This window comes from Alosa sapidissima, chromosome 9, assembly GCF_018492685.1.
Source record: "Alosa sapidissima isolate fAloSap1 chromosome 9, fAloSap1.pri, whole genome shotgun sequence".
NCBI lineage: Eukaryota > Metazoa > Chordata > Actinopteri > Clupeiformes > Clupeidae > Alosa > Alosa sapidissima.
This window is the reverse complement of record NC_055965.1, coordinates 34,430,534-34,457,467: the sequence shown is the minus strand read 5'-3', so window position 1 is coordinate 34,457,467 and position 26,934 is coordinate 34,430,534. Positions and strand designations below refer to the sequence as shown.

Below are 26,934 nucleotides of genomic sequence, written 5' to 3'. Positions count from 1 at the left end.
TATATGATGTTTTATCATAAATCATAGTAAAAGAAACAAAAAAAAAACACATGTAGATGTACCACATAGCAGTACAAAATATGACCGGCGATCAGTCCAGCATATTCTCTCCATAAAAATACACACACATACACATACACACACACACACACACACACACTTACATACACATAGCATGAGTTTCTATGTGTATATAAGTGTATGTGTGTATGTGTGTCTGTCTGTGTGTGTGTGTGTATTTTTATGGAGAGAATATGCTGGTGAATGTTGCTGATTTGTGAAAACAAGTTCACTAGAAAATATTAAATAAATATTTGCCAATGTTGGCCGCTAGAGGAAAACTTCCAGCAATAAGAAGTTTGCCATTAGTGGCAAATGTGTTCGCCATTGATTTGCTGCCACACTTAGCCAACAATTGCAAACTTTCATTGATCTTCTGGTGACAAACCTCAATTGCATATGACATTGCTACAAATTTGCTGGAACATTGCCAAACGTTAACCACAACTGTTTGCCAGAAACCTCACATTACCCAGGGGGCAAAACACCCGTTTTTTACGAAATCAGACATGGGCTGCTGTAAAAGGTTGTCATATAAAAATGAAATCTATGATGTCTGAGGATCACAACCTGGGTGGACAACCCGGTCAACAAGCTGCTGGAAACTTGTAGGATGTGTTCAAAGTATGCATGTCCCCCCGCAAAAAAAATACGCTTTTGAAGCTCTTTGCAGTTCCCTATGGCAGCTAGCAGCCGCGATCAAATGCCATCATCCATAACTGCTTTCATATCTCTGCTATATATCATTTTAGTTGTGAAATCTACAGCCCTACCAACACAATGGGAATACAGCTTTCAAACGATATCTTGATTGTACAAGCAGTATGAAATATAGTTGTGATTATGTAACGTTACATTGAAAGACTTTGAACTTCTGTTGCTAATTATCCATGTTTCTCCACTAGCTCTAGTTCTAGCTTAGCCTGCTGCAAAAAAAATAGTTTTGATTGATCAAATAGTTTTACGTATACTACTTAACGAAAAGGTGATCTTGTAAAACAGTCCATAAATAAGATATCAGTCGGTTCTGTCTTTGTATCCTTGCACTTTTACTATGCACAAACTTAGTCCACAAACACATCAAAAACACAACGTCTTCTGCAGTGGTGCACGATTATGTTAACGCTACTTCCTGTATTGTTGAAAATCCCATGTAAATGTTTCAATTCACCACTAGAAGGCAATAAATAACCACTTATTGCTGCTGTGGACTGCAAAGACATCGGCAGCGATAAAATATCGAGAAGCTGGCGAAATCAAGGTTGAGAAATTTCATGGTAGCCTAAGTGCTTTTCAATTTTCATTATAAAACAATTACAACCCAAAACAGAAAAACTTGGGACGTTGTGTAAAATGTGAATACAAACAGAATGTAATAATCTGCAAATCTCTTAAACTCATATTTACTTGAAAAAAGGACACAGACAGCATATCAAATGTTGAAAATGACAAATTTGACTATTTCATGAAATATATATTTTAATTTTGAATTTGATACCAGCAACATGTTTCAAAAAAAGTTGGTACAGGGATAACAAAATGCTGGAAAAGGTGTGTAATGATAAAGAAAACAAAAGGAGGAATGTTTCAAAACTAATTAGGGTAACTGGCAACATGATTGGGTATGAAAAAGAGCATCCCAGCAGGGTCTCTTGATGTACGGGTATTCATCACACAAATGATGAAACAATGCCATTTTAATGCTTCTTAAGATGAAATTGTGAAGTATTTGGGGGGTCCATCATCTACAGGACAAGGGAAGGAGCTGAAAAACACATTGGATGGTCGTGGTCTTCTGGACCTCAGATGGCACTGCATCAACACCAGACCTGTTTCTACACCTGTCATTGTAAAATTCTAACAACCAAAATTGTATTGAGACACAATGCAGAAAATACCACCGTCTTATCTGGGCCTGAGCTTGTTTAAAATGAACTGAGGTAACGTGGAAAAAGGTCCTGTGGTTAGACCAATCAACATTTGCCATTGTTTTTGGAAATCATGGACTCATCTGGGCTAAAGAGGAGAGGGCCTATCCATGTATCCAACCTATCCAACTTGTTTTAGTGCTCAGTTCGAAACCCAACATCTATGACTGTGTGGAGGAGCATTAGTGCCTACAGCATGGGCATCTTGCACATTTGGCAAAGCACAATCAATTCTGAAAGATGTATACAGGTTTTGAGCAACATATACTGCCATATCTATTCTAGAGAAGACCTTGAATATTTCAGGAAAACAATGGCCAAATGAATTCTGCACATATTTAAATAGTATTTAGAAAGAGTCCAGGTGCTAAAATGGCCTGTCTGCAGTTCAGATTTGTCAAATTAGGTGCATAATGGAATGGAAAGCATGACTAAGAATACCCCATACTGTTGAGCAACTGAAATCGTGTAGTAATGACTATTTGCTAGAGTTCATTCTCAAAACTCTAGCAAATAGTCTCCTCAGTTCCTAAACATTTACAGAATTTTGTTAGATGAAGAGGTGAAGCAGTACAGTGATAAACATGCTCCCGTCCCAACTTTTTTTGAAACATGTTGCTGGCATCAAATTCAAAATGAACATATATTTTCCATGAAATAGTCCAAATTTTCATTTTCAACATTAGGTTGTCTGTGTCCTTTTTGCTGCTAAATATGGGTTTACGAGACTTGTATATTATCACATTTAGTTTTTATTTGCATTTTGCACAACGTCCCAACTTTTTCTGTTTTGGGGTTGTATTTCAAGTCGCTATTAATATGAACACTATAATAATGATGAATCGCTTGGGCAGTAAAAAATCAGAAATTTTGGATGGTCTCTGGATGAGGGCCAAGCATTTTCAATTCCATCTACACAGCCTGCCTGGCCTGTGTCAATGGCCATGGCAATATCATGTGGTTGTGTTAAGGGTTGTCAGAAGAGCTGCTCCTGTGCAAAGAGGGCAATTCCATGATACATAGGATGCCTTTGCCAGGGGCCTGAAGAAGAGCAGCAGCTCTGTTGAGGGGGACCTGGACAGGGTGAACCAGCTGAACCACTTCTACAACAGGTTTGACTGCCCTGCTCCAGCTCCAATGGTAGTGGTCTGTCCACCACCCCCTGCTGACTCAGACATTGCTCTTGTTTGCGTGCCTGCCCTACCCCCACCTCCCAGTCTCTCCAGCTCTGCATCCCAGTGACACCCAACAACCTAAGCCACCATCACCTCACGCCCTGCCCCCACCTGACGCCTCCTTGCCTGTGCCTGTTGAGGTGTCCACGACTCTGGCATCCTTGACAGGGACATCAAGGAGGTGGTCATTCCCCAGCCCCCATGCACCCCCACACCCCCTCAATAGCAGTGCAACACTCACCTCCACATCACAGGCTATCGTACCCCCACCATCACTGGATATTGCACCCCTCCCCCACATAGCGATCACGAACAATGAGGTGACAATGACTTCAGTCAACAGCAATCACACACAGATCCCAGATGCACACTCTACAAGAAAGGGCAGAGCAGGCTGTACTTCCTGAGGAGGCTGCGGTCCTTCAATGTGTGCAGCAAGCTCCTCAGGATGTTCTACCAGTCTGTTGTTGCCAGCGTCCTCTTCTATGCAGTGGTATGCTAGGGAGGAAGCACAAAGAAGAAGGATGCGGGGCGACTTGACAGGCTGGTAAGGAAAGCTGGCTCTGTAGTGGGAGCTGAACGAGTGCATCACTTCAATATCTGACAAAAGGACCCTGAACACTGATCAACATCTTGGACAATGAGTGTCATCCACTCCACAGCACTATTGTAAAGCAGAAGAGCCTGATCAGCTGGAGACTTCGCTCACTGCCTTGCACAACAGACAGACAAGGAAGTCATTTGTCCCCAGGGCCATTGAACTGTTCAATGCTTCACCTAAGGGAAGAGGAGAGATAGACTTCTCCGCATAGTCTGTCTGCCTCTCCACCCCCTCCATGTTTGGATACTGTCTGTCCACTAGCCACTTTTTACCACTGTCTTACTGCCTCACTGTTTGCGTGCTATATTAGCACATATGCATAACCCCTCCCTCCATGCCACAGCCAAATTGTGGCCACACTTATACCTTTTCTTAATATAGAATATCTAAATATATCTTAATATCTAAATCTATCTATCTATCTATATATATAGATTAGGGCTGTCAAAATAACTGATTAATTTCGATTAATTAATTTGAGAAAAAATAACTGATTAAAAAAAATAACGCAGATTAATCGATTCCGTATGACCTTTGACCCTGAGCCGTTGTAGTCAGTAACCATTAGACTGTAAAATGAAGGAGAGAGAAGAAAATGTGCTGACTAGATCATTGATTGGAACATTTACTTTTAAACAACAAACAAAATAAAGTGTTGATTAAAATAAAGTCCTCTGCAATGTCTGCAGCAAGGAATTTGCATATCACCGGAGTTCATCAACTTTAAAGTTGCACATCAATGCAAAGAAATAGTGTTGACATTAGGGGAAGTGTTAATTTATTTTCATTGTGTCCCCTAGGTTCTGTGGCCTATCTGTGGCCTGATATACCTTGTATGTGAAAAACAACTTCTTCCCGAAGCACTTTTGAATTTATTTCCTCAGCATATTAGGTCATATCATAGATTATTATGGCCATTATTAAAATAATAATACAAGAGTTTTTGAACTTTAATGTCACTAATGCTGATTATTAAATTATTTATTTAAATGTAAAAATGTAAAATACTTTCACAGTAAAAAATATGTGATTCATTTAGATTAATTAATCACAGAGTATGTAATTAATTAGATTAATTTTTTAATCGATTGACAGCCCTAATATAGATAGATAGATAGATATAGTTTTTTCTATAGTTTTTTATATTACCTTGCCTATACTCGCTGATATGTCCATACTTATTTTATGCTGGTCTCTAGACTTTATTCTTGCACTGTTGCACTGTTGGACTTACTCATTTGCACCATCACCATGACACTCACTCACACAGAGCACCTTACCTTACCTTACTATGCACAGAGAATCACAGGCTCAGTCCCTGCCTCAGTCATTGCAAGCGCCTGTTGATAAATCACCCACTATGTGGATACTGTTTTTAGAATTGATTTAGATTAACTGTTATTAAGTATAATTTGTATTTTAGTATATTTAGTATATTCTTTATCTTCTACTGTCCTTATTGCTTAGTTGTTTTTTTTTATATTATATACCATTAATTTCTTTTTTCTGCTGTTAGTGAATGTGTGTGTGATGTCTGTATGCTACTGAGACCTTGAATTTCCCCTGGGGATCAATGAAGTATCAATCTATCTATCTATCTATCTATCTATCTATCTACCTACCTATCTATCTGCTGAAACACTAGAGAGCAGCAACAGCAGCAGTGACTCTGAAAACAGCTAAACAAATTTTATAAACATTATTACAGAAATTAGTTATCACCCTGAATCTGTTTGCCTGTTTCATTAATTGTTTTTTGTTTTGTTTTACAAATTGCTGCTTAATGTAACTGTTTTAATCAGTATTTTTTTAAAAAAAACTACTCCACACATGACTCCTGTGTGTTTTAGTCTTTCAACATTTAGTTTAGTCTAGCTTACACTCCAAACACCTGGATTGAACTCCAGAATAACCCGCCTAACCCCAAATCCTGAAATCCTTTTTTTTAATTTCGATAGAATAAATAAAGCTATCCCACTTGTGAAAGAATATTAGAAATACTAGACATTATAATACAAATAACAGATCTTGCATAAATATGCAAACTATGTAGGCCTACTGTATAGAAACAGAGCTGTACTACAATTCACATCAGTTAACAGATTAACAGTAAACCTTTCTTGGATCTTGTTTGACTTGATAGGCTTGAAATTGAATTCCCTCTAAATGTGTTAATGGGTCTGAAGTCTGGTTAGTAAAATTATCAAAATATTATTTCATCTGTAAAAGTTAACTTCACATGGTATTTTGTTTATTTTAACAACAAAGGGAAAAGAATGCTACCGAATATAATGGAATGTTCTTTAAATATTTATAAATATCTTTGTATACCTATGAATTAAGAGGCATTGTTAACTCTTACATTCTAATTACATGTACAATCAAGGCTTCAGATGAAAGCCTATCTTCCACTCTTTTGAAAGGTGTGCTCAGTTTGTTTCTAGCATAAAGTATCAGGGAGATATGGCCCAGGATTCATGGATATAATTAAACCTTTTTAGCATGATTGGGTGATTCCGGGGAGTTAAAGCAGAATTTGAGGTAGCATTGTTTTGACCCTAATTGCAAGTTTCCAGCAGCTTGTTGACCGGGTTGTCCACCCAGGTTGTGATCCTCAGACATCATAGATTTCATTTTTATATAACAACCTTTTACAGCAGCCCATGTCATCTAAACCCCCTTTGCCCCCTGGGTACATTTCTGTATGTGTAGCTTAACGATGCAGCGGACTGTGTAAGTTGCACCACTATAGTTCAAACTATCATTTTGGGAAACAGTTGTTTCGTGCTCACATAGTTCCGACCATGTAAGTTGCTAACATAGACAAGACATGTTATAAATCCAAATGTACCAAACTGACCCTCACACTACTCCAAAACCTTTTGGCAGTTGGGGCAACCTGGCACAGGAGCTGAGGATGACAATCTCTATCATTTACGGTGCATAAAATAAAAGGGCTCAAGGATTACAAATTTGGGCCTCAGTATGAAGATTGCCCACAGGTTCACAGATGAGAAGTGGTGAAGTGGTGCTACCAGTGCTAACCGATAAAGATAGTATGTTTGTTTTTAAGTATTTGTATGAAACATGTTTGATATCTTTTGGAATGTCTTTGATGTCTGTGATCAAAATGAGAACAAAACATTCCATACCAGATGATCTCACCCCCCCCAGAAACAGCCATGGGAGGATCAGAATCCAAGGAGCACCCTCCTCGTCCTCCTGTCTCTTTTCCACGTAAGGACACTCTTCTTGTTAAATCACCAGCACCCCTTAGTGGATTCAGCAACCATAATCAGCCTTACATTTAGGACCTTTCCAAGATTTCCCCAAGACTGTGTCCAGGTTATAATTTTCCGTCATAAAGGCATAAAGCACAATGTCTGGCTATCAAACTTACTATACGTTTGATTTGTGTTCTGATAGGTTTTTGGTGTTCTCTGATTCATTAGTTAATTTATTCATTAGTATTATTCATTTGTTTCACAGTGCTGCCAGAACCCTGGAGGACACTGGACTGGGAGTAAGTTTACTTTCAAATATCCTCAAATTCCTCGTTTTCCTCTTCCCCTGTTCCTCTGACAACGGTTTACTCGCTTTCTGCTTCTTTTTGCTGGCTCTGCCATGACAAATGTCTGAGAAACTCCAGCGCTACCTTGTTCTAGCCAGTGCCTGATTTGTATGTGTGTTCTGCAGCAAAGCAATTTGTTACATCGCGAGACCTCAAGACTTTCTGTCTCTGAGGTCGGCTGTAGAGTCGTGATATATACCATCAATCATACTTGTGACGTTGCTGTTGGACTTTAACCTGGTGATGGTAATAACATATTGGAATATTGGACAATATGTTCTACTCCACTTTCTCTCAGTCCCCATTTTTCAGCCTTTATGGCTGGAACATTTCATCAAATACTGCCACTGGGAAATGCACAAAATAAAAATGATTCTAAAATGGTTTCATCAAAGTTAGTCAGACCCAAATAAGGAGGTACACGATTAGACTGATTTCGTGAAACTCATGAAAAATAGCTACACATGATTGGTGTACAATAGCACCCACAGTAAATCAAAGAGCAAACCATCATGACAATCAGAACAAGAGCTAGTAAGCCAAAAATAATATTTTTATGGATCTCCACCTCAGATTGGTGTACCACCTTTTTCAGATTATTAACTGATTTAGAGGCATCAGGACATAAAGCACTTGTGAATATAAGAATAACAAGTTCTGAATCCAATACTCTCTCTGCCCAACTCACCACTGGTTCTCTGACACCACATCTCCTCTTGCTTCCCCTATTCTCTCCCTGGCCTCTTATCTTGCATAGGAGGCTCATAATTATAGGGCTGTGGCCCGTTATAAGCTTAAGCAATAAGCCCTGAGAGGCCGTAGGTTACACTGAACAGACTGCCCTCTGTTGCCTCACTTCCGGTTAGGGACTGTTCGTTATTTATAGAGCATCACAGTCCCGCCCACAGGAGTTTCCGGAAGTAAGAATTCAATGCAATCTTACTTCAATTCTCCATTGACAATTCGGGTATAAGCCATAAAAACTTAACTGCACATGGTAGACTCAAAACCAGCTACGGCTGTACTAAGCGATTGTATATGGTCATATAGAGGGCGAAAATTCAAGGGGCACTAACCTTGTTTTGAAATAAATGTCTTTTAATCGCGATGTCTTGGATAAGTACTTCATTACCCACAATCCTGAACAATCCCACAATCCCACAGTGATGCCTCTGATTGGTGGAAAGGCCGTTATGATCATAGCTTAAACTTTATCAGCGAAAATTATTGACAAAGATGGCGGAGTCTTTTACTGCCTATGGCGAAAATCTTTAATGTGAATAAAAACTTTCTAGACGAACATTGGTACTTGTATCAACAAGGATTGCGGTTTATATATCACACGAACTTAGTCAGGGCCAATACACCATCAAGTAGAACACTGAATGCTAGTTTAAACACTTAACTTTTCAGGTAGCCGGTAGGCTAATCATTAGCCTTTCAGACATTAGAATGTCATTATAATGCTGCTAACATTAATATAATGTTTTAGTGACCTTGTTGTTTCTATGAACATTAATTGTTGTTTATAGGACACATCAACTTAGTCGAGGCATAAAAAGCCCTGTATCTCATTAAATACTTCAACTTTTGAACTAGCTAGCTAGCTGATAGCACATGCAAGCTGAATGCTACCACCGGCTAGCAGCTAGACACTGTAGTAAAATGGTTAGCAAACCGTCCATGCCCCTGTGAATATTTCACTGTTTCAAGGACGAAATCAAGAGTGTCCAAAGGGGTGAAAACCACTTTAAATCAGGTCACATTATTGACTGTTGTGTGTCCGAGGGTTAGCTTGTGGGTTTTGTAAGGGCAACTGTAGCCTTCATACTGTACGAGTCATATCATCAATCATTAACCTAGAAATACTTCTTCGTACATTTAATAAACATTTTGCGTAATAATTCACAGCAAACTGAATATGGTGGTCCAAGAGCAGACCATGCACCGGTCCATGCATCAGGATGGCAGTCAGATATGAAGCACTGCACAATGTTGCTAACGTTAACCGCTTTCACACACACACACAATATAAAATGCACGATGGTAAATATAACATTCAATACCAAAACACAATTATTTGCACGATTACTCCTGAAATAACTGCTATTAACTGCACATTCACTATATAAAAATCACTGTTTGGAGGAAAGGGTTCGCGTGCTGTCGCCGCCCAGTTAGAAATGATTTCGCGCTGGTTCGTGCTGCTTATATATTATTCAGTGAGGCGCGGTGGTTTATGGGATGAGTAGTTCCTTCGCTCGGAAATGAAAATATGTACACAGTCTTGTACCTTTGACTTTTTTTGGACTTTCTCTTCGTTTTTTCACTCGAAATGATATGTTGTATGCTTATGAGTTACTCCGTAGCTGATAAGCCTAAGACATGCTCTAAAACTCTTTAGATACGGATTTTTCCAAAACGTCAATGGGAGAAATGAATGGGAAATTTACTTCCGGAAACTAAGCTCTCTCGGAGGAGGGGCGGGACTGTGACGCTCTATAAACGGGGCCACCGGAGGAAAATAGGGGAGTCATGTCTTTTTATTCTTTGTTGATGGGAGGGTCACCTAACTTTTTTTTGTCTAGGAGGGGGGGGGGGGGGGGGTCACCCATCTTTTGTATTAATGAAAACAGCAAAAAATCAAAGTGGCTTGTTTGATTGTTGATTTCTGTCGCCATATAACGTTCTCTTTCGTTCCATAGCTCTGTCAACATTGAACAATGAAAATAAGGGAGATTTCCCGGGTTTCTCACGCAAAATACGGAAAATGTCAACATTCGTCCCCATTAACGTTGGAAGGGTTGGAGCAACAAAGTAGCCTACTTTATTCACAGCCTATATCCATTTGGTCAACTTTATCCAGCCCTAAAAAAGCTAAATTTAACTTTGGTTTACTTGTAGACTAACTTTAAACAGTGTGCATGCTTAACATAAAGCATACTTGTGCTTCATTCATCCACACATCCAGCTCCTAACGTTTTGACAAGCATTTCTACCAATTGACCTTGTTCCTGCCCATCTCTAGCTTTGCTGTCTCCATCCTTTCTGTTTTTGTTGTTTGCAAAAAAATATATAGTAGGCCCCATTTATTGGTAACCAGCAACAAGTGCAATTTGTTAATCGCTGTCATTCTCTCTCCTGCCAACAAAAATGTGTTACGTTCCAAGTAGCAGTGCGTAATTCTGCTTCATAAAGTTGAACAAATACATTGGTCATATAAATAGCCAGTTTATGGTCTACAGTGTAGAGTTGGTAAGTTATGGTAGGCCAACTTGGAGTGAATACACGGGGAATTCTTTGTCTAATCGTAGCTGAGTAGCCTGGCAGGTGCGCACGTACTGTAGACTTACCTAGCGTTTATGGGCTTCGGAAAAACCTTTCTCAGAGTGAAAACATCATCATTCCGCGTCATTCACGTCACTTAATGTGTGAGTCAGAGGTTGGAAACTGGGGCTAGATTTTGCTAACAGAGTTGCCCAGTTAGGCGCTCGTCATCACTTTTGTTGTCACGTTGTAGTTCGTTTGTAGTCCATGTGGCCTTTCATGTCCAACAGTTTTAATGTGAACTTGGGAATTTGCCGTTTTTGTCACTTGAAAGCTGCATATCATTCTTTCACGAGCATCTTACACTATATTTTAAGCAAATACAGTTGTTTGTTTAGGATTAGTGAGTGTATGTTTTAACCTTTGTTGTGGCATCCGTGTTTGTCACACATTCTGATGGCAAAGCACATGAACACTTGCTGTCGGAAAAACAAAGTAGCCATGGGGGCGGTCCTGGTCATTCCGAGGTGCCCTGAATGCACCCATAGCCTAGCCTACGGCCGAACACTGCAAGCGTCAATGAATCGTGCTCTCACGACAACCACGTCGTTAACTTAAATAGGCCTAGGTTAACATCACTCTGAGTTCCCATTCAAGCAAGCAAAACGATTATTTGAATACATCTGTTTCACTGTAAGGGCAAGGGGTAACTAACCTGACTCCGCCAGATGGATTTGCTCATCTGGGAACTTTTCATTGAAGAACTTTTGGGAAGGGGCGGAAATACTGGTTAGCTGATTGGATAAGCCATCTGTCTATCACCACCTTTGGTGGTTATCGAAGGGCCAAATCAACCAATTAGATGAACAAAGTGTTCTTCTAATGCCTTCGTTTAACATACAATTAAGTTAGGTAACGTAACTAACGTTAAGATGTTTTAACTTACCATTTGTATGTGACATGAACCTACATCAACGACAATTCCCATCAAGTTTTTACGGTAGACCCAACACTTCTGAAGAAAGTATATTCCTCCGTTATGAACTGGAATCGGCCGTGGAGGATGTCTGTGTCGTTTATTCCTCCCAGCTGCATGGCTGAGACTCATAGCTTCACAGCTTACCCAGGAATACTTTCTAATTTGAATAAAACTTGCGCGATAGCTATGCTCATCTCATCTGTGGATGCCGTCATGTTGTTCGTTGCGTCACACCTCAACCCGCCTCAAAGCCAACGCTGATTGGACGTTTGTTTGGTGAACTGCTCCAAATTCTCTTTAACGAAAAGTTGCCAGACTGATCTGCGAGTGAAACCTCTCACGAGGCTAAGGGGTAACAACAGGACAACACCAGAGAATAGGCTTGTTCGACTTGGACTGAGTCTGACTTGGTCTGGCTTTCTACGTAAACGTGATCTTCAGAGGCTAGCCGGGAGGAGCTACAACAGAGGGCAGCTCATCCCGGACAGACAGGCTACAGTCTGCCTGACGTGAGTCGCGGGAAATATCGCGGAATTTTGTTTGCAATAAACACAGCAGAACTTTCATTCTTACTCATTAAAATGGCCATGATGACTGACGAAATAAATTCTTATGATGTAGTTTAAATAAACCACTGTTGTCATACAGTTAACAGGCCTGTAGCACATAAATTCAATATCAAGTGTTTCCCCTATATGTGTGTCTATCTATTTAGCCAACAACAGAAAATAACAGAATATCCAAACGTTTTCAGTAGGCTAGCCTACCATTGTTGCAGAAATCACGTATAAGAAGGTATCCCTTCGATTTCTGTTTATTTTCGCATATTCCAACATAAGGAAGCAGCATGAGACTCCCGTCATAATCGTCATGAGGACATTCCTCCCAAATGGCCCTATCACGTCTTTGAACTGACGTCATGAGGGCGTGTTTTAGCTCGTGCAGCTCGTGGAAGGCAACTGCAAGATCTGTCTGCAGGCTAAGACTCCCACGATATTTTAAGGTCATGTGACATGGTGTCACGGTGGTAAGTCCCTCCACGGCTGACAGAAGTCGGACAGAATTTCTAACCAGCAAGCATTGCGTCCATCCCAGTATGCATTGTGTTCAACCCAGCATGCATCACATCAAGTCAGATCTGCACAGATCTGCCTCAAGTCGAACACGCCTATTGTCTAATAAGGGGAGAACTGCCACTCTAGGAAAACTTCCGGTTTCTGAACTGGTTGCAGTTCCTTCTGTGGTTCCACATGAGGGCGCTCGTCCACGAGTGCAGAATGCATGGAGGTCTATGGAGCTGTACCCCTCAAAATCCACTTTTCTCGGGATATAATTCTTTTTTAAAGTAATTTGAGTATTGTATTCGAAAGGGGAGGCAAAGAAAATACACTTGGTTGAGTATTATATTTTTTAAAGTCACTTAATTGTTCTAAAAAGCATTTCAAATGTGTCAATGACGTCATTCATTAGCACAATGCTAGTGTGTTATGTGCAACAACGACCCAACCTGTAAGAAATCAAAAGGACATAAGTACTCGTTCATTCAACTTTTGACCTATAACCCATGTTGAAGTTATACAAACTACAATCAAATCTGAGATTTGTCAACGACAATCAGGTGAAAGAGACAAATTTAGCCGTCTAGCTCCATTGACTCTCATTCTGCACTCATGGCGATCGCCCCCAGTGGAACTCTGGTGGAACTGCATCCAAAATTCGGTACAATGGGACTTAATACAGAGTGGCAAGGCTCTCCGTAGACGGGCTCTGACAACACAGAGACAGGCCAGAATGCAGGACTAATGTTATGAGAGTATTACAGTAATATGGGATATTCTACGGGAAAATATTAAAACGGCAAGACAGCGGGGAAAAGTTAAAATGATAAACCCGGAAAAAGTTGGCATGTTAGGTATTTTTCAGTCCCTGTGATTATTTGTGAAATTGTGCAAACGGCCTTTTCAAGTCATTTGAGAAGGAAGGTGTAGCAAGCTCCCAAATTGACGCTCGTCTGAGAAATTGAGTTTTGGATATTGTTCAGCTTCAGCAGCTTTACAATGACTGAGGAAGCCTAGAGACGAGTCCATAGCAACAAGTTCATGTGTTGAATTTGTTATTACCCAGTGTGCTTTGTTGAATGGTCTCAATGTTTTATTGTTTTATTTCATGTGAATACTTACTAGAGGAGTAACTTATTTCAAGTAGGCTAATGCAGTTGCAGGAAGTGTGCATTTAGTTTCCATGCTTATTGTGTTTCCACAACAATGTTAGTTAGTAAATCTACTGAAATGGTCACCATCTTGGTAAAGTGTAATGTGTAAGATCAGAAAGCAGAGGTTGATTTTAGAACGGTAGCCTTAGTCAATGTGTTTTCATAGCGCTTAAAAGCGTGGGCGGAAGATATCGACAATTGGCTCATGTCTTTTTTGAAAAAACTGCTGGAGGGTCGTTGAAAATTTACTTGCAGGCAGGGGAGGGTCATGCAACTTTTGATTGAAGCACTTAAAATTCCTCTGGTGGCCCCGTTTATAAATAACGAACAGTCCCTTAGTGGTTTATCCACAGCTTTCCTGTGAGTCTTATTGGGCATCGCGGAAGTTATTTTCTCACAATTTTCTCGAAAAATGTTGTTTCTGGCATAGTTACATATTTTTCTTTCTGAGAATCTAGTTCCTTCATCCTTTTTCTACACTATGATTTATAGGGGTGTCCAACCTGCATGTTGCTCTTTAAAGAAACCCTATGCAAGTCTGGTCATTCCTTTCCTTCGCTATTTCTGGGTTTTCGCTGGATTTGGGCTCGCATTTTTCACAGCATAGCTCCCCCTGCAGCTTCGGTAGCAAGTGACTGCTACGCTAAACCCTAGCGCGAACTAGCCATCAAGAAACCAAGCTAAACACATACATGGCTCACAATAAAACGGTCGAGCAACACATTGTTCAAGAGACTATCAAACCACATTACAAAAACGAAGTTCACCCAAGGGTAGACTACTTACAGTTTCAACAGCAACAAAGCCAAGTCGGCGTCCGTTTTGCAGTCTTCTTATAAACTACAATCTGACTACATTTTCGAGGTGCGATTGGACAGTGTTGTAGAACCATCAGAACGACTCTCAACCTGCATAATTAAGGTCATTTTTGCTGAAATTGTTGCATAGGGTTTCTTTAACTTAAGCAATCTCTAAAGTTTCACATGATATTCAGATTCAGATTCAGATTTTATTTATTAGTATTCTTATTATTCAGTGAGTGTTCATCCACAATATTCATCAGACCCATCAATGTTTAAATACACAGCACAAAGGATGAGATGATAGACCATTTAAAGAGATTTCAAATCAGCACTCCAGATGTGAAGCATCTCCATATCCTGGTCCATGGTCCAGTGGGAGCAGGGAAGTCCAGCTTCATCAACTCCATAGACAGCATCTTTCAGGGGCGATCGACCAGTGGAGCCATAGCAGAAGCATCGGCCGGCCACAGCTTCACAAAGATTGTGAGTAACGTTCACGGCACCTCGTTGAATATATGTGACAAGTCTAAGAAAGTTAATTGATATGGTAAATAACTGAATAAAAGAAGGTTGCTGCTGATGCTGCTAAAGATGATTGATATGTTTAAAAAATGAATAAAGATAATTTGCAAGCAATCACACAGATTGTGCAGTGAATAGAACATTGTACACAGTAGAACGCAGAATCGAAATGTGTGTTGATCCCTAGCAAATTAAACACATATACTGGATAGACAACATAGTGCACTTATTTAAATGAAAACGTCAATTACAAGTCAAATGCATGGAGCCTTGTGCAGTTCCTTGATGGCGTTAATAATTTTAATTTTTTAAATATATGGTTAATTGTAGCAGCATAATTTGTGAATGTTATGAATTAGTGTAAATTAATGAGAATATTTATCATAATTTTCAGTATAAAACCCACAAAATTAAAGCTGGAGAATACGGATCCTACTTACCATTTGTCATGGGCCTGGAAAGAGGAGAATTTGAAGGGGTGCAAATAGATGACCTCATGAAAATATTGGAGGATCACATTAAAGACGGTTATATGGTAATACACACATACACTTCACTTCTATATGTGTGTCCACTATTAACCAAGAATTGTACAATAACAAAACAGCAGTGCAACAAATGAATACATGCAACACCTTTTTCTTGATAGACTGAACGAAGAGATGACAGGGAATGTTATTTACAGGGGATGTTATTCCGTGGGAGACATTGAATAAGCTAATGGGCCAAAATGTTGGTGTGTTCTTTTAAACGAAATGCTTGCTACTAACTACAGGACTAACTAACTACTACTAACTACTAACTTCTCTTTGTCACCTTTCTTACTCCCTTGGAAAGTTCAACCCAATAAACCCATGTGCAGAGGGCGACAAAAGTCACAACAAAGATCCAAGTCTGAGTGACAGGGTTCACTGTCTGGTCAGCATCATTCCAGCAGACAGTGTCCTCTGGTGTGCTGACAGCAAGAACATATCACAACATGCCATGCGGGAAAAGGACGAAGCCTTCATCAAAAAGATCAAAGACGTCAGAGAACGTGCCAGCAAGATGGGCAAGTGTTACACAACAACCAATTAGCTTTTATCAAAAGCTCACACATCAATTTCATATTGACGTGTAAGCTTTGATAAAGCACATTAATAGCTTTCTTATAAAACTCACCTTCCTGCTTGGGACAGTTACCTGAGTCAGGGAAATCACCCTAAATAAGAAACCCCCCCCCCCCCCCCACAATTGGAAAGGTAATGTTTCTGGTTTCTGTTTCAGGCATCCCTCAAATTATCATCCTATCAAAAGTGGATGAGGCATGCCCAGAGGTCCACAACAACATTAAAATGGTCTACAGAAGCAAAATGATCCGTGAGAAGGTGCACATTTCTTACATTATTACATACAAACAGCTGAAGGAGACACTAAAAATAGGTGTAAAACATACTTGTTTATTTATTAAAGGTATAGTGAGTTACTAATGTGCCAATAATTGTTGCACATGTGTTTTTATTACACATGCATGTACACAAAGTATATTTTGTTCTCAGAACAAATCTGCTTCCCTTCAAGGTTAAAATACAGTACAGTTGTACTCCATTGTGGAACTAATATCTCAAACATACACTCAAGCGATACATTCCTAATGTTATAGGTAGGGTATTTCAAACACAGTGGCCAATCAACAACAAAGCTTATTTACTGGCAAAAACAAAATCACCAACATAACAGCCTTAGGGAACATTTCACTGGAGTTATCAAGCAGGCACTTTCCTTCATTGGTGTTTTCACTGAATTTACCTGTTGAGGAGTACGGTCACAAATATGTGATTAGAATGTTCGCAGTCCGAGAGTTCCATATTATGATGCGACAATTACCCTCAGAGATTTTCCCCATAGACTGTAGAATAGAATTCTAGAAGGAACCAGGAAAATAATTCACTCCTCAACAGGTTAAGCCAACAACATCTCCAGAAGGCTCAACAGTGGTGGCGTCCCAGATAGGTGATGGCTCATGATTGGTTCTCTATCAACAAATACCAACAATGAACCAAAGCAGACAAGACAGAATCACCAGAGTAGCCTGCTTATGCAACAAGTAGGCTTCACTAGCAAGTGATGCAGGCTCGAAGCCAGTTTCATCAAGTGATTTAAGTCAATCAATTAGTTTCCACAAAATACACGAGAAGTCACCGTGCCCCCAGACCCCCTTAGCATTTCAGAGGCCCAAAAATATTTGATGTCATAGGACCCAAATTGTCCAGCAGCACCCAATCAGTAATGATCATTTTTGTAAGATGTGATCGCCTATTTTGAGTGTGATAGATTGTGTCCAACACCAGCGTCCTGGAGGAGGCTGGCACCTCCACCATCACTGCCATCATCGCCCAACACCAGCTCAGATGGATTGGCCACGTGATTCGAATGCCTGACTCTCGCCTCCCCAAACAAGTCCTCTACTCACAGCTTGTCCAAGGAAAGCGTGCCCCAGGTGGCCAAAAGAAAAGGTACAAAGACAACATCAAAACAAACCTCAAGAAGTTCCACATAGGCCTCAATACCTGGGAGGCCACAGCAACTAACAGGGCAGCCTGGAGACAACTTGTCCGAGATGGAGCTGCACAGTATAACGACGACCTCCGTACTGCTGCAGAAGACAAACACAGACGCAGAAAGGAAATCGCTTCCACCAAAAAGGCTCCACCCAAACCCACAAGCGCTACTGCCCACCCAAACCCACAAGCGCTACTGCCCACCCATGCCCACACGCGCTACTGCCCACCCAAACCCACAAGCGCTACTGCCCACCCAAACCCACAAGCGCTACTGCCCACCCATGCCCACACGCGCTACTGCCCACCCAAACCCACAAGCGCTACTGCCCACCCAAACCCACTGCCCACCCAAACCCACAAGCGCTACTGCCCACCCAAACCCACAAGCGCTACTGCCCACCCATGCCCACACGCGCTACTGCCCACCCAAACCCACAAGCGCTACTGCCCACCCATGCCCACACGCGCTACTGCCCACCCATGCCCACAAGCGCTACTGCCCACCCAAACCCACACACGCTACTGCCCACCCAAACCCACACGCGCTACTGCCCACCCATGCCCACATTGCCCCAAAATATGCGGGTCCAGGATTGGCCTCTTCGCCCACCTGAAGACCCATAAGGACCAAGAAGGAGGACCGACATACTCGACCTCGAGTGTCCGCCGATGATCATGAGAAGCGTGTAGATCTAATTGAGTGCCTGTCACTTTAAGACATTTGTGAGAGAACCCTTGCAGTTTGAACACAGTTATGATATGTGTGAATGCAATTCATAATGTTTTCTACGTAGTTAGTTAAAATAAAGGTTCGTACAGTACTTCTCCTTGGGATAAGCACTTTTGAGTCTTGGAATTCCATTTACATCGGGAAAATATTGCAAATATTCAGATAGATAGAGATAGATAGATACTTTATTGATCCCCAAGGGGAAATTCAAGAAATTGCCTGCTTGATAACTCCAGTAAAATGTTCCCTAAGGATGTTATGTTGGTGATTCAGTGTCAGAGACAAAAAAATGAGTAGAGCCCTGCACGAGCATGTTAAGCTCGACATCCAAACAGTATTCTAACGTTCGCTTAGCGATACGGCTTGATTGCATAACTTAGTTTAGTCTCTCCAATGTACTATGTTGTTATAAGACCTAAGCAGAGTTATCTTGAATGCAGCAGTTTTGAACAAATTTGCGCAGCATGGTCACAATGCTAAGCAGATTTAATAGCAATTTAGCCCGCTGTCTTCTATGCAATGCTTCTATGTGGCAATTACAATCCTTAAAAAATTGTTAATGTTTTATTTAATGTATGCAGAGAAGGGGCAGCGGGTTCGAGAGAGAGCGGGGCGGGGCAAGAGAGAGCGGGGCAGGGCGAGAGAGAGCGGGGCGGGGCAAGAGAGAGCGTGGCGGGGCAAGAGAGAGCGGGGCAGGGCAAGAGAGAGCGGGGTGGGGCAAGAAAAGGCTGCGTGCGTAAAAAGCGCAGTTTTATGAAATGATTTTATCTCATTTAAATAGTACAACATAGAACATTATTGTGTGGTGACCAGTTTTGATATCATGCAGCCCGCCACAGATTAGTCAACGCATGTGAAACACTGTGCTTAATGGTATGTGTGTGTGTGTGTGTGTGTGTGTGTGTCTGCAGATGAAACACTGTAGTAATAACACAGGAGTTCCCCTAAACTGCATCTTCCCAGTGAAGAACTACCATGAGGAGATTCATCTGAACAACGACATGGACGTGCTGCTGCTGTCTGCACTGACAAACATCCTGAACTTCGCCAACGATCACGTGGCAGAGATGAAAATACAAGACTGAAAGTCCCATTTAAAAATATATACTATCATTCCTCTTATTGATCTGATACTACCTCTCTCTGTCTCTCCCGTGCACACACACACAGACACACACACAGACACACACACACTCACATGCACACGCGCATACACACACACACACACACACACACACACACACACTTTACATAATAACTGATTTCACTAGTTTTATTACTGGTTAAATGTTTATTTAAATATTCATTTAACCAGGACAAACCATTTTAAGCATTAACCCACAGATTTTTAAAGGGCATATAATCTGTTTAACATAATATGTGACCCTGCAAGGCGAAACCAGTCGCTTTGGTAAAATTTAGAAATTTAAGTTATTGTGCTCATATCATGAATGGCCATAAACTAAGCTTTCCAACAATATGTATATTGAGGGTATTGCAAGTATCGCTAAGATAACCGCATCCAAATTTGCCGTTATAACCCGTATGTTTGTTTATCGTGGATTTTCTCAAAATAGCACCATGCGCAAAGCGACTGGTTTCACCTTGCAGGGTCACATACAGTATGCAAGGTGTTAGTTATTACCTCTGGATTAGTTGAAATAAATCAGCCTTTTTACAGTGATTGTTCATTATTATCTTTTTACAATGATTGTTCATTATTATTTCTTCTCATTCTAAGTTGTCTGGGTATTTGCTCTAAAGAAGCCAAATCCAAACTGACACATCAATGAATGTAATGGGTGATTAAAGCACCCACTGAATCAATCTATTTCACAGATGTCATCATCATCAATATATTTCATTGATTTGCATCTTCTCTCCATGTACAGTACATTCTCTCCATTAGTACTCCATTAGCAGTCTCCATTAGTAACCTCTGTGCACTGTATGGTTCAGCCCCAGGCTTCAAACTAGCAGCACCTCATTTGAATGACTGCCAGCCATAAGCTCATACAGCCCTCCTCTGAGAGCTCTACGTCCACACCCCCACCTACAGGCCATCAGATGGAAAGACACACAAGAGCCCAGAGCAAATGCCATTAGCAAAAGTAGGCGTGAGAGACCCAGCACAGACAAGCATCAGTGTCAGCCACAGTGTAAACTAATAGTTGTGTCAGGTAGGGCCTTTACAGTAGTGGCATCAGTGTAAACTAATAGTTGTGTCAGGCAGGGCCTTTACAGTAGTGGCATCAGTGTGTGCTAATTGTGTCAGGCAGGACCCTTACAGTAGTAGCATCCGTGTAAACTAATAGCTGTGTCAGGTAGCTAGAACCACTGAAATGCTGAGCTGTGTTTTCACTCATGGTTTTAGGGATTCAATGTTTTAGTAGAATAGACCTTTTTGCTTGGTTGATTTAAGAATTCTTATTTTTATAAAGCTTAGTGATTATTCTAATGAACAGGGACATTGGAAAGACAATTATACTGTATGTGTATTCAACATGGGGAAAACAATGTGTGTTCCCTGTTAACATATCACAGCCATAAAACACTGTCACAAACCCACAGGCCTACTAGCTCATCTTATGTTCACATCTTATGTCCGGTACAAACACTAAACAACACGCTGTTTCATGCCAGCCATCATTTCCTGTGAAAGTCAAACTCTTTTTGCAAGCTTGCTGATGATCAGACCCAGTAGCCTACGCAGAGATATAAACACAGAGCTCCTCTTCTCATGAAGGTAGGACAAACACAGCTAATAACCTCTCTAATACAGTGTTCTTTCCATTTGTGCATGAACAAAATTATCAATATGTGACAGAAGAAGTGAGAAGGTTGTAAAGACAACAATGGTATCATTTACGGTCCTAGTTTCTGTTTTTTTTTTTCCTGCACAAACCTAATTTGCATTCTGCTCAGACCTAGCTTGTGTTGCAATGATTATTGTTGTATTGTTGTGGTATTGAGCCCTGGTCCTCTTGCCATCATGTCAAGTATAAAACCAATGACTGTGTTAGGTCATCTAGTTTGTCTTGATACCAAGATCTTCATCCTAGCTGTAGAACTGAGTTAAGGAAAGTCAGTTCTACAGCTCAACCACATTCACCTGTGGATCAATGTTTTATTATTATTATTATTATTATTATTATTATAATTATGATTATTATTATTATTATTTAATATATATTATTATTGTTATTATTAATATAATAATATACATATATATAATATATGTATATTATTATTAATTCATTCATTCAATCATTCAAAGTAATCATGGTGATTAATGTGTTAATGTGTTTGATAACAGCATGGTGGTCATTTTGTTGTGAGTCTTTGATCTTCATTGTCAGAAATATATATCTCATAGATATGCTTGAAGTGACACAAACCTGTTTGTCATGTTCACATTCGCCATTAGGGGGCGCCTAGCTCAAAGGTGGAATGATGTGGAAAGGAGACCACACCAAAAGTATTTTATACTAAATGTTTACTAATTGATTACATGAATGAAGTGATGAGAAAAGTCAGTGAGTGAGAGACACACCAGGAATGTTCAGAGTGCAGGTCAGCATGTAAGGAAGAGCCATCAGCAGTGGACAGACTGAGGGACGCCAGCATTAAGCCCAGACAGCCCATTAAGCCCTAGCAGGGCCCTAACAGTGGCCTACAGACTAGCAGGACCCTTTAGTAGCATCAGTGTGTGCTAATAGTTGTGTACAAAGTAGGACACATACAACAATAGCAATAAGCTCTCTTATGTGAAATGCAGCTTTCGTATAATGTAAAATATATATATAATAAGGTAGCTAGAATTTGCCCCACTGAAATGCTGAGCTGTGTGTTTTTTTAAATAGTGTTAGATACGAGACTGAACTTCACCTTGGTTGATAGAAGAATTCTTATTTTCATTAAGCTTTATGAATGTTTGCATTAAAGGGAAATCGGAATAACTATGTGTGTTGTTCAGCGTTCAACATGGGAGAGAGTGTGTGCGTTCCCTGTACAAATAGTACAACCATTAAACATGGTCACAAAGCAATATTGGCCCATTTTATGTGTTTTGTTCCCACAAGCACTTATCCAATCCTGCACCCACACTAAACCACACGCTGCTTTGTGTCAGTCACCACTTCCTGTCTATGAAAGTCAAACTGTTTCTGCAAGCTGCTGATAAGCATATAGCAGAGTAGGCATATAGCAGAGTAGGCAGTGATGTAAACATCCTCTCCTCATAAAGTTCTTCTATGTGAAATGCAGCTTTCGTATAATATACAATATATAATACCTTGGCAATACTTCTAAAGACAACAATGTTATCATAATAGCCTAGTTTTTCTGCACAGCCAAATCTAGATGTGGTTAATAAGTATATGTTGATTTGTATAAAATGCCTGAGTTAATTTAATAGTAAAATACACCTACTTATAGAACCTTGCCCAACTGATGATGACCTCTTGAAGAGCTATTTTTCTAATTGTGTGTGTGTGTGTGTGTGTGTGTTTGTGTTTGAGTAAAATATTGTTGATGTGAAGGTATATAAAGTGAACATATTTGTTCTGCTTTAAGTAGCCTCCTTTAGTAACACATCAGCCTACACATGCACACACACACAGGTGAGGATGAGGTGTTGGGGGGGCAGGTGAGCAAGAGGAAGAGGAGGTGTTGGGTGGGGGCATGCAGGTGAGTCATGCAGTCATTCTTGGATGACTTAATCAATCTGAACCAATCTCCAATTACCCGTCTCAGGATTTGTTTAGCCTTATCATGAAGAACCCCATCCTCATTTACATGTAAACCCTTATCATGAAGAACCCCATCCTCATTTACATGTAAACCCTTGTCATGAAGAACTCATCCTAATTTACATTCAGAAGTGATCAGGTAGATCAGATCCAGAACTTAGCATTTTTTTCTCCAGACATTCTGTCTGTGTTTTTGTTTGTTTGTTCGTTTCTGCTCGGCAACTACACATGATACCGGTCATTTTCTGGCTGGTAATGTAAACACTGACACACACAAACACAAACTTTTTGATGTAATTAACAGGTCTTAAATTGAAAAAAAAAGTTGTTAGTGTAATCTGCTTTGATATTCACCATTTCTCATTTTACTCTGTGACACAGGGAGAAATGGCGTGGCTATTTAAAAAAAAGATTACTCTGCCTTCTCCATGTGAGTACATGTACACACACACACACACACACACAATGATAATAATAATAAGAAGCAGAAGGATAAGAAAAAGAAGAAGAACAACAACAACAATAACAATAATAAGGAGATACATTTTTAACATTATGTTTCATGCAGTGATGGAAAAAGATTGGAGAGAAATCAAATGGGGGTAAGCAAAGCATCAGTGCATTTCCCTTAGCAATCATCAATCATTGATATGTCCTATGTGTGGAACATGAGTAATTTCGCTGATAAAAGCAAATCATATCCTAAACCGTTTTCTAAAATCAATCACTGATGTCTTCTGTTAGTGGAACCGAAATAATTTAGCTGATATGGAACATTTGTTTGAGACAAAGAGAAATAACTTAAAGCACTGAAAAGCAAAGTGCAGGAACTTCAACTCGGCAGTCCAGATGTCCAACATCTGCGGATCCTCATGTACGGACCACCCGGATAATTGTGAATTGTGTAATTGTGACTTAGCCTATTTTCAAAAAGGAATAAATGGCTAACTGTTAATGTTTATTTTGTGTTGTTTCAGATTGACCATGGAGATGACTGAGGAAGACAGCCTGAATATCGATGGGAACAGTGGAATTAACACGACTTAAACTTTGTCTGGGATTGCACTTCTACAGCCAGGTTGTTGAATAAAAAAAATAATAAGACACTTATGTGTAAAGTTGTGTTTGTAGCCTAGCTTATGTGTATTAGATGAGCTGTTGGTAAAATGTTACGAACTTTAGCCTGGGTGAACCTATAACGAACCTGTTAGCAAATAGCAAACAGATTTTTCAGGATAATTAATTACCAATCACATTTCACATGTCAAATAAAGCCAGCTGATATCTGATAAACGGGTCCGTACCACACACAATAAGTGGACCCGTATTGCATATGATAAGCAGATCTGGAACACGTCAGTAACACAGACTATCGTACGGAACTGGGCCAGTCTTAGCCCTTATTGGAACCAGATCCGTCAAACGGATCCAGACCAGTTTTGGACCGATGTGCGTTTGGACGCCGGATCAGGTCCATTATGCAGATCCGTGCCGGACGTTGTGGTAGGTGTGGCCCAGTTCCGTCAGAGTGTATGTTTGCTATCTGGGATGGACTATTACAAACAATAATATCTTGAAATTAATTAAAAGGAATCAATTTCTATGAAAAATCTCTGTCTGTGGTGTGCGTGTGTCAAGTTATATCCTAGGCCTACCGTGCATCTATAGCCCATAGACATAATATACATAGACGCCGCATCGACCGCTGCTCCCTACTAGCGCTGACGAGATTTGGAGCCGCCATCTTGGACCGGTCATCCACTCCACTCAGTGTAATCTGTTTGGCCGGTGCAATGAGCTGTCAGCACACTTAATTAATCATATCTCACTGAATACCGAACAGATTTTCACGCGGTTTTTTTTGCTGCAAAGGTCATACATGTAGCTATGATACAGGTCATATTGTTCGAAAATACAACCAATAGTACGGTAATGTTAAATCTTACTTGTGAAAAGTAAATCCCCCCCGAGTATGGTCCGCCGATTTGAGCAGGAACATGCTGCACAGTGCTGTCATCTTGTGTTTTCTGCTGCAACGCAATGAGGAGTATGACAGGTCCAAGATGGAGGCCGCATTTCTTGTTTCCAGCAGCCAATGCGGCGTCTATGTATATTATGTCTATGCTATAGCCTACTGCGCAAAAGCGCCACTCACGCCATTTAATTGTATCGCCTTGTTAGGCTATGCGTGGGATGTGCCAACTTTTTTATGAGATAGAGAGACCCCCTTAAAGACAAAAAGATAATTTGAGCACTAAATCTAAGTCTAATGTAAGTCCTAACTATCTGATCATGGGTGTTAGGATCATGGCAATACATTGACCTGTAAACTCTTGTTCATTCATGGGTTAATGAAATATCAACATATCCCATGTTGCTCCATGTATTCAACCATTGGCCCAATCAGTGGGAAATATAAAATATAATGCAAGTAGGCCTATCATAAGCTTAAAATCTAAGAGCTCCCACATAGCAAGAAGCTGAGGGCAGATCTAGCGTTCTGCTCATCCTCCAGTTTTGACCATTTTAATCAAAGGATATTTTGAAAACAACCAAACAATGGTCCGATATCTGGAAGCCTGATCTCACTATTTTGGTTTTTGTTCACAATGTGGTCCATCTCACTTTGAAAAATAGGCTATATCCTGCGCCCTGCTACGATCAAATATCGCTTCGGGGAGGGGCTTGGTAAAAGCGAAAGTAAATAGTCCAACTTCGTGGCGTCTGTAACTTTGCCTTGCATCGTGGGCACACAATTTGTAGCCTAAGGTAAGAAACCCACTATTTAATATGTTCCTGTTGTCATTCACTTTGTGATTTTGGTATGTGGAATATTTTGAATAAACAAATTAGAATTTCGTTGCATGAAAGAACGTCGTTGTTTAAGAAACGTTGTCGACGGAGATTTCCGCCTATAGGGTAGGCCTAGACCTAACATTAGGCTACAGTTAGTAAATGCGGGCATATTTCTTAATTTAACTCCATTGTAACGTAATATTAACGTTTTTCATGTGACGTATTCTAGGTTCTATAGCTTTGTTTACATCCACCTGGTAGGCAAGTGATAAGTTGAACCCATTGAACATCGTTGTCTGCAGCTGCCTCTCAGTAGGCTATCTCTGTATTTCAGCAATGTCAACATTTCAGGCATCAATAAAGGTGATGATGAAACGTTATCCCATTGTTCAATATTTGCTAGCCTGTCACAGGAACGTTATTTCGCTAAAATCGCCCTGATTTGGTGCATTGATCTGTATCGATAACGTTATGGGAGAACCTGCATAGCCTATGGTAGCCACCGCCGTCATGCTATCCGGCAAAAGATTCTTTGGACGCCGCCATTGGCCGAATACCGGCGCCCATTGACTTACATTGAACACATGTAAACAAAACGTCAATTATGTGCTCAAACTAACGCCGCTGACTTATGACAAAAACCATTCCACTTTGATACGAAACTACATTTTTGTACAACATTTATCCAGCAAAAATTACAGAATTTGGATTAAGTAATGTGGGGAAATATCGATATTAAGAAAATTGCCGCTGCGTGACGCCGAGTTAATGGCATTTCCCCTTGTCCATGAGTCACGTATAACAGGTCACGTCGGTGGCCGTTATCCCTCACATGTCAGAGTAATGACATTCAAAAACGTACCTTTATATTACATTACAATTTATAAAGGAACGAAATGTCAAAAGAATTAAGCAATATGTTTGCTGGATGACACGAATATTAGTAAGGAAAAACAAGATTTTTACCGTAATGTCCAGTGAAATTACATATGTTGT

At 40.3% G+C, this 26,934-nt stretch overlaps 2 protein-coding genes and 1 long non-coding RNA gene across 7 annotated transcripts in view; 2 read left to right on the top strand and 1 right to left on the bottom strand.

The window, feature by feature from the left end:
* Positions 1–26,934, top strand: part of LOC121718967 (interferon-induced protein 44-like) — a 247,328-nt gene that overhangs the window by 1,905 nt on the left and 218,489 nt on the right. The window contains exons 2-8 of one of the 3 annotated variants that reach the window (XM_042104441.1): positions 6,939–7,001; positions 7,254–7,287; positions 14,881–15,079; positions 15,513–15,653; positions 15,956–16,169; positions 16,385–16,485; positions 19,303–19,478. In XM_042104441.1, coding sequence (XP_041960375.1) covers positions 6,947–7,001; positions 7,254–7,287; positions 14,881–15,079; positions 15,513–15,653; positions 15,956–16,169; positions 16,385–16,485; positions 19,303–19,476 — 918 coding nt within the window. In that variant the 5' untranslated portion in view covers positions 6,939–6,946 and the 3' untranslated portion in view covers positions 19,477–19,478. Of the gene's footprint in view, positions 1–6,938; positions 7,002–7,253; positions 7,288–14,880; positions 15,080–15,512; positions 15,654–15,955; positions 16,170–16,384; positions 16,486–19,302; positions 20,076–26,934 lie in introns of those variants that run through there. The other 2 variants (XM_042104440.1, XM_042104439.1) reach the window with 2 other exon arrangements.
* The window catches only part of LOC121718788 (NACHT, LRR and PYD domains-containing protein 3-like), a 1,510,793-nt gene that overhangs the window by 1,317,937 nt on the left and 165,922 nt on the right, over positions 1–26,934 (top strand). The window lies entirely within an intron of this gene.
* On the bottom strand, positions 150–19,722 carry LOC121719056. Its single transcript, XR_006034115.1, has 4 exons — positions 19,638–19,722; positions 15,745–15,753; positions 6,461–6,464; positions 150–159 (listed from the first exon to the last, which is right to left on the bottom strand). It is a non-coding gene; the product is annotated as an uncharacterized LOC121719056 (long non-coding RNA).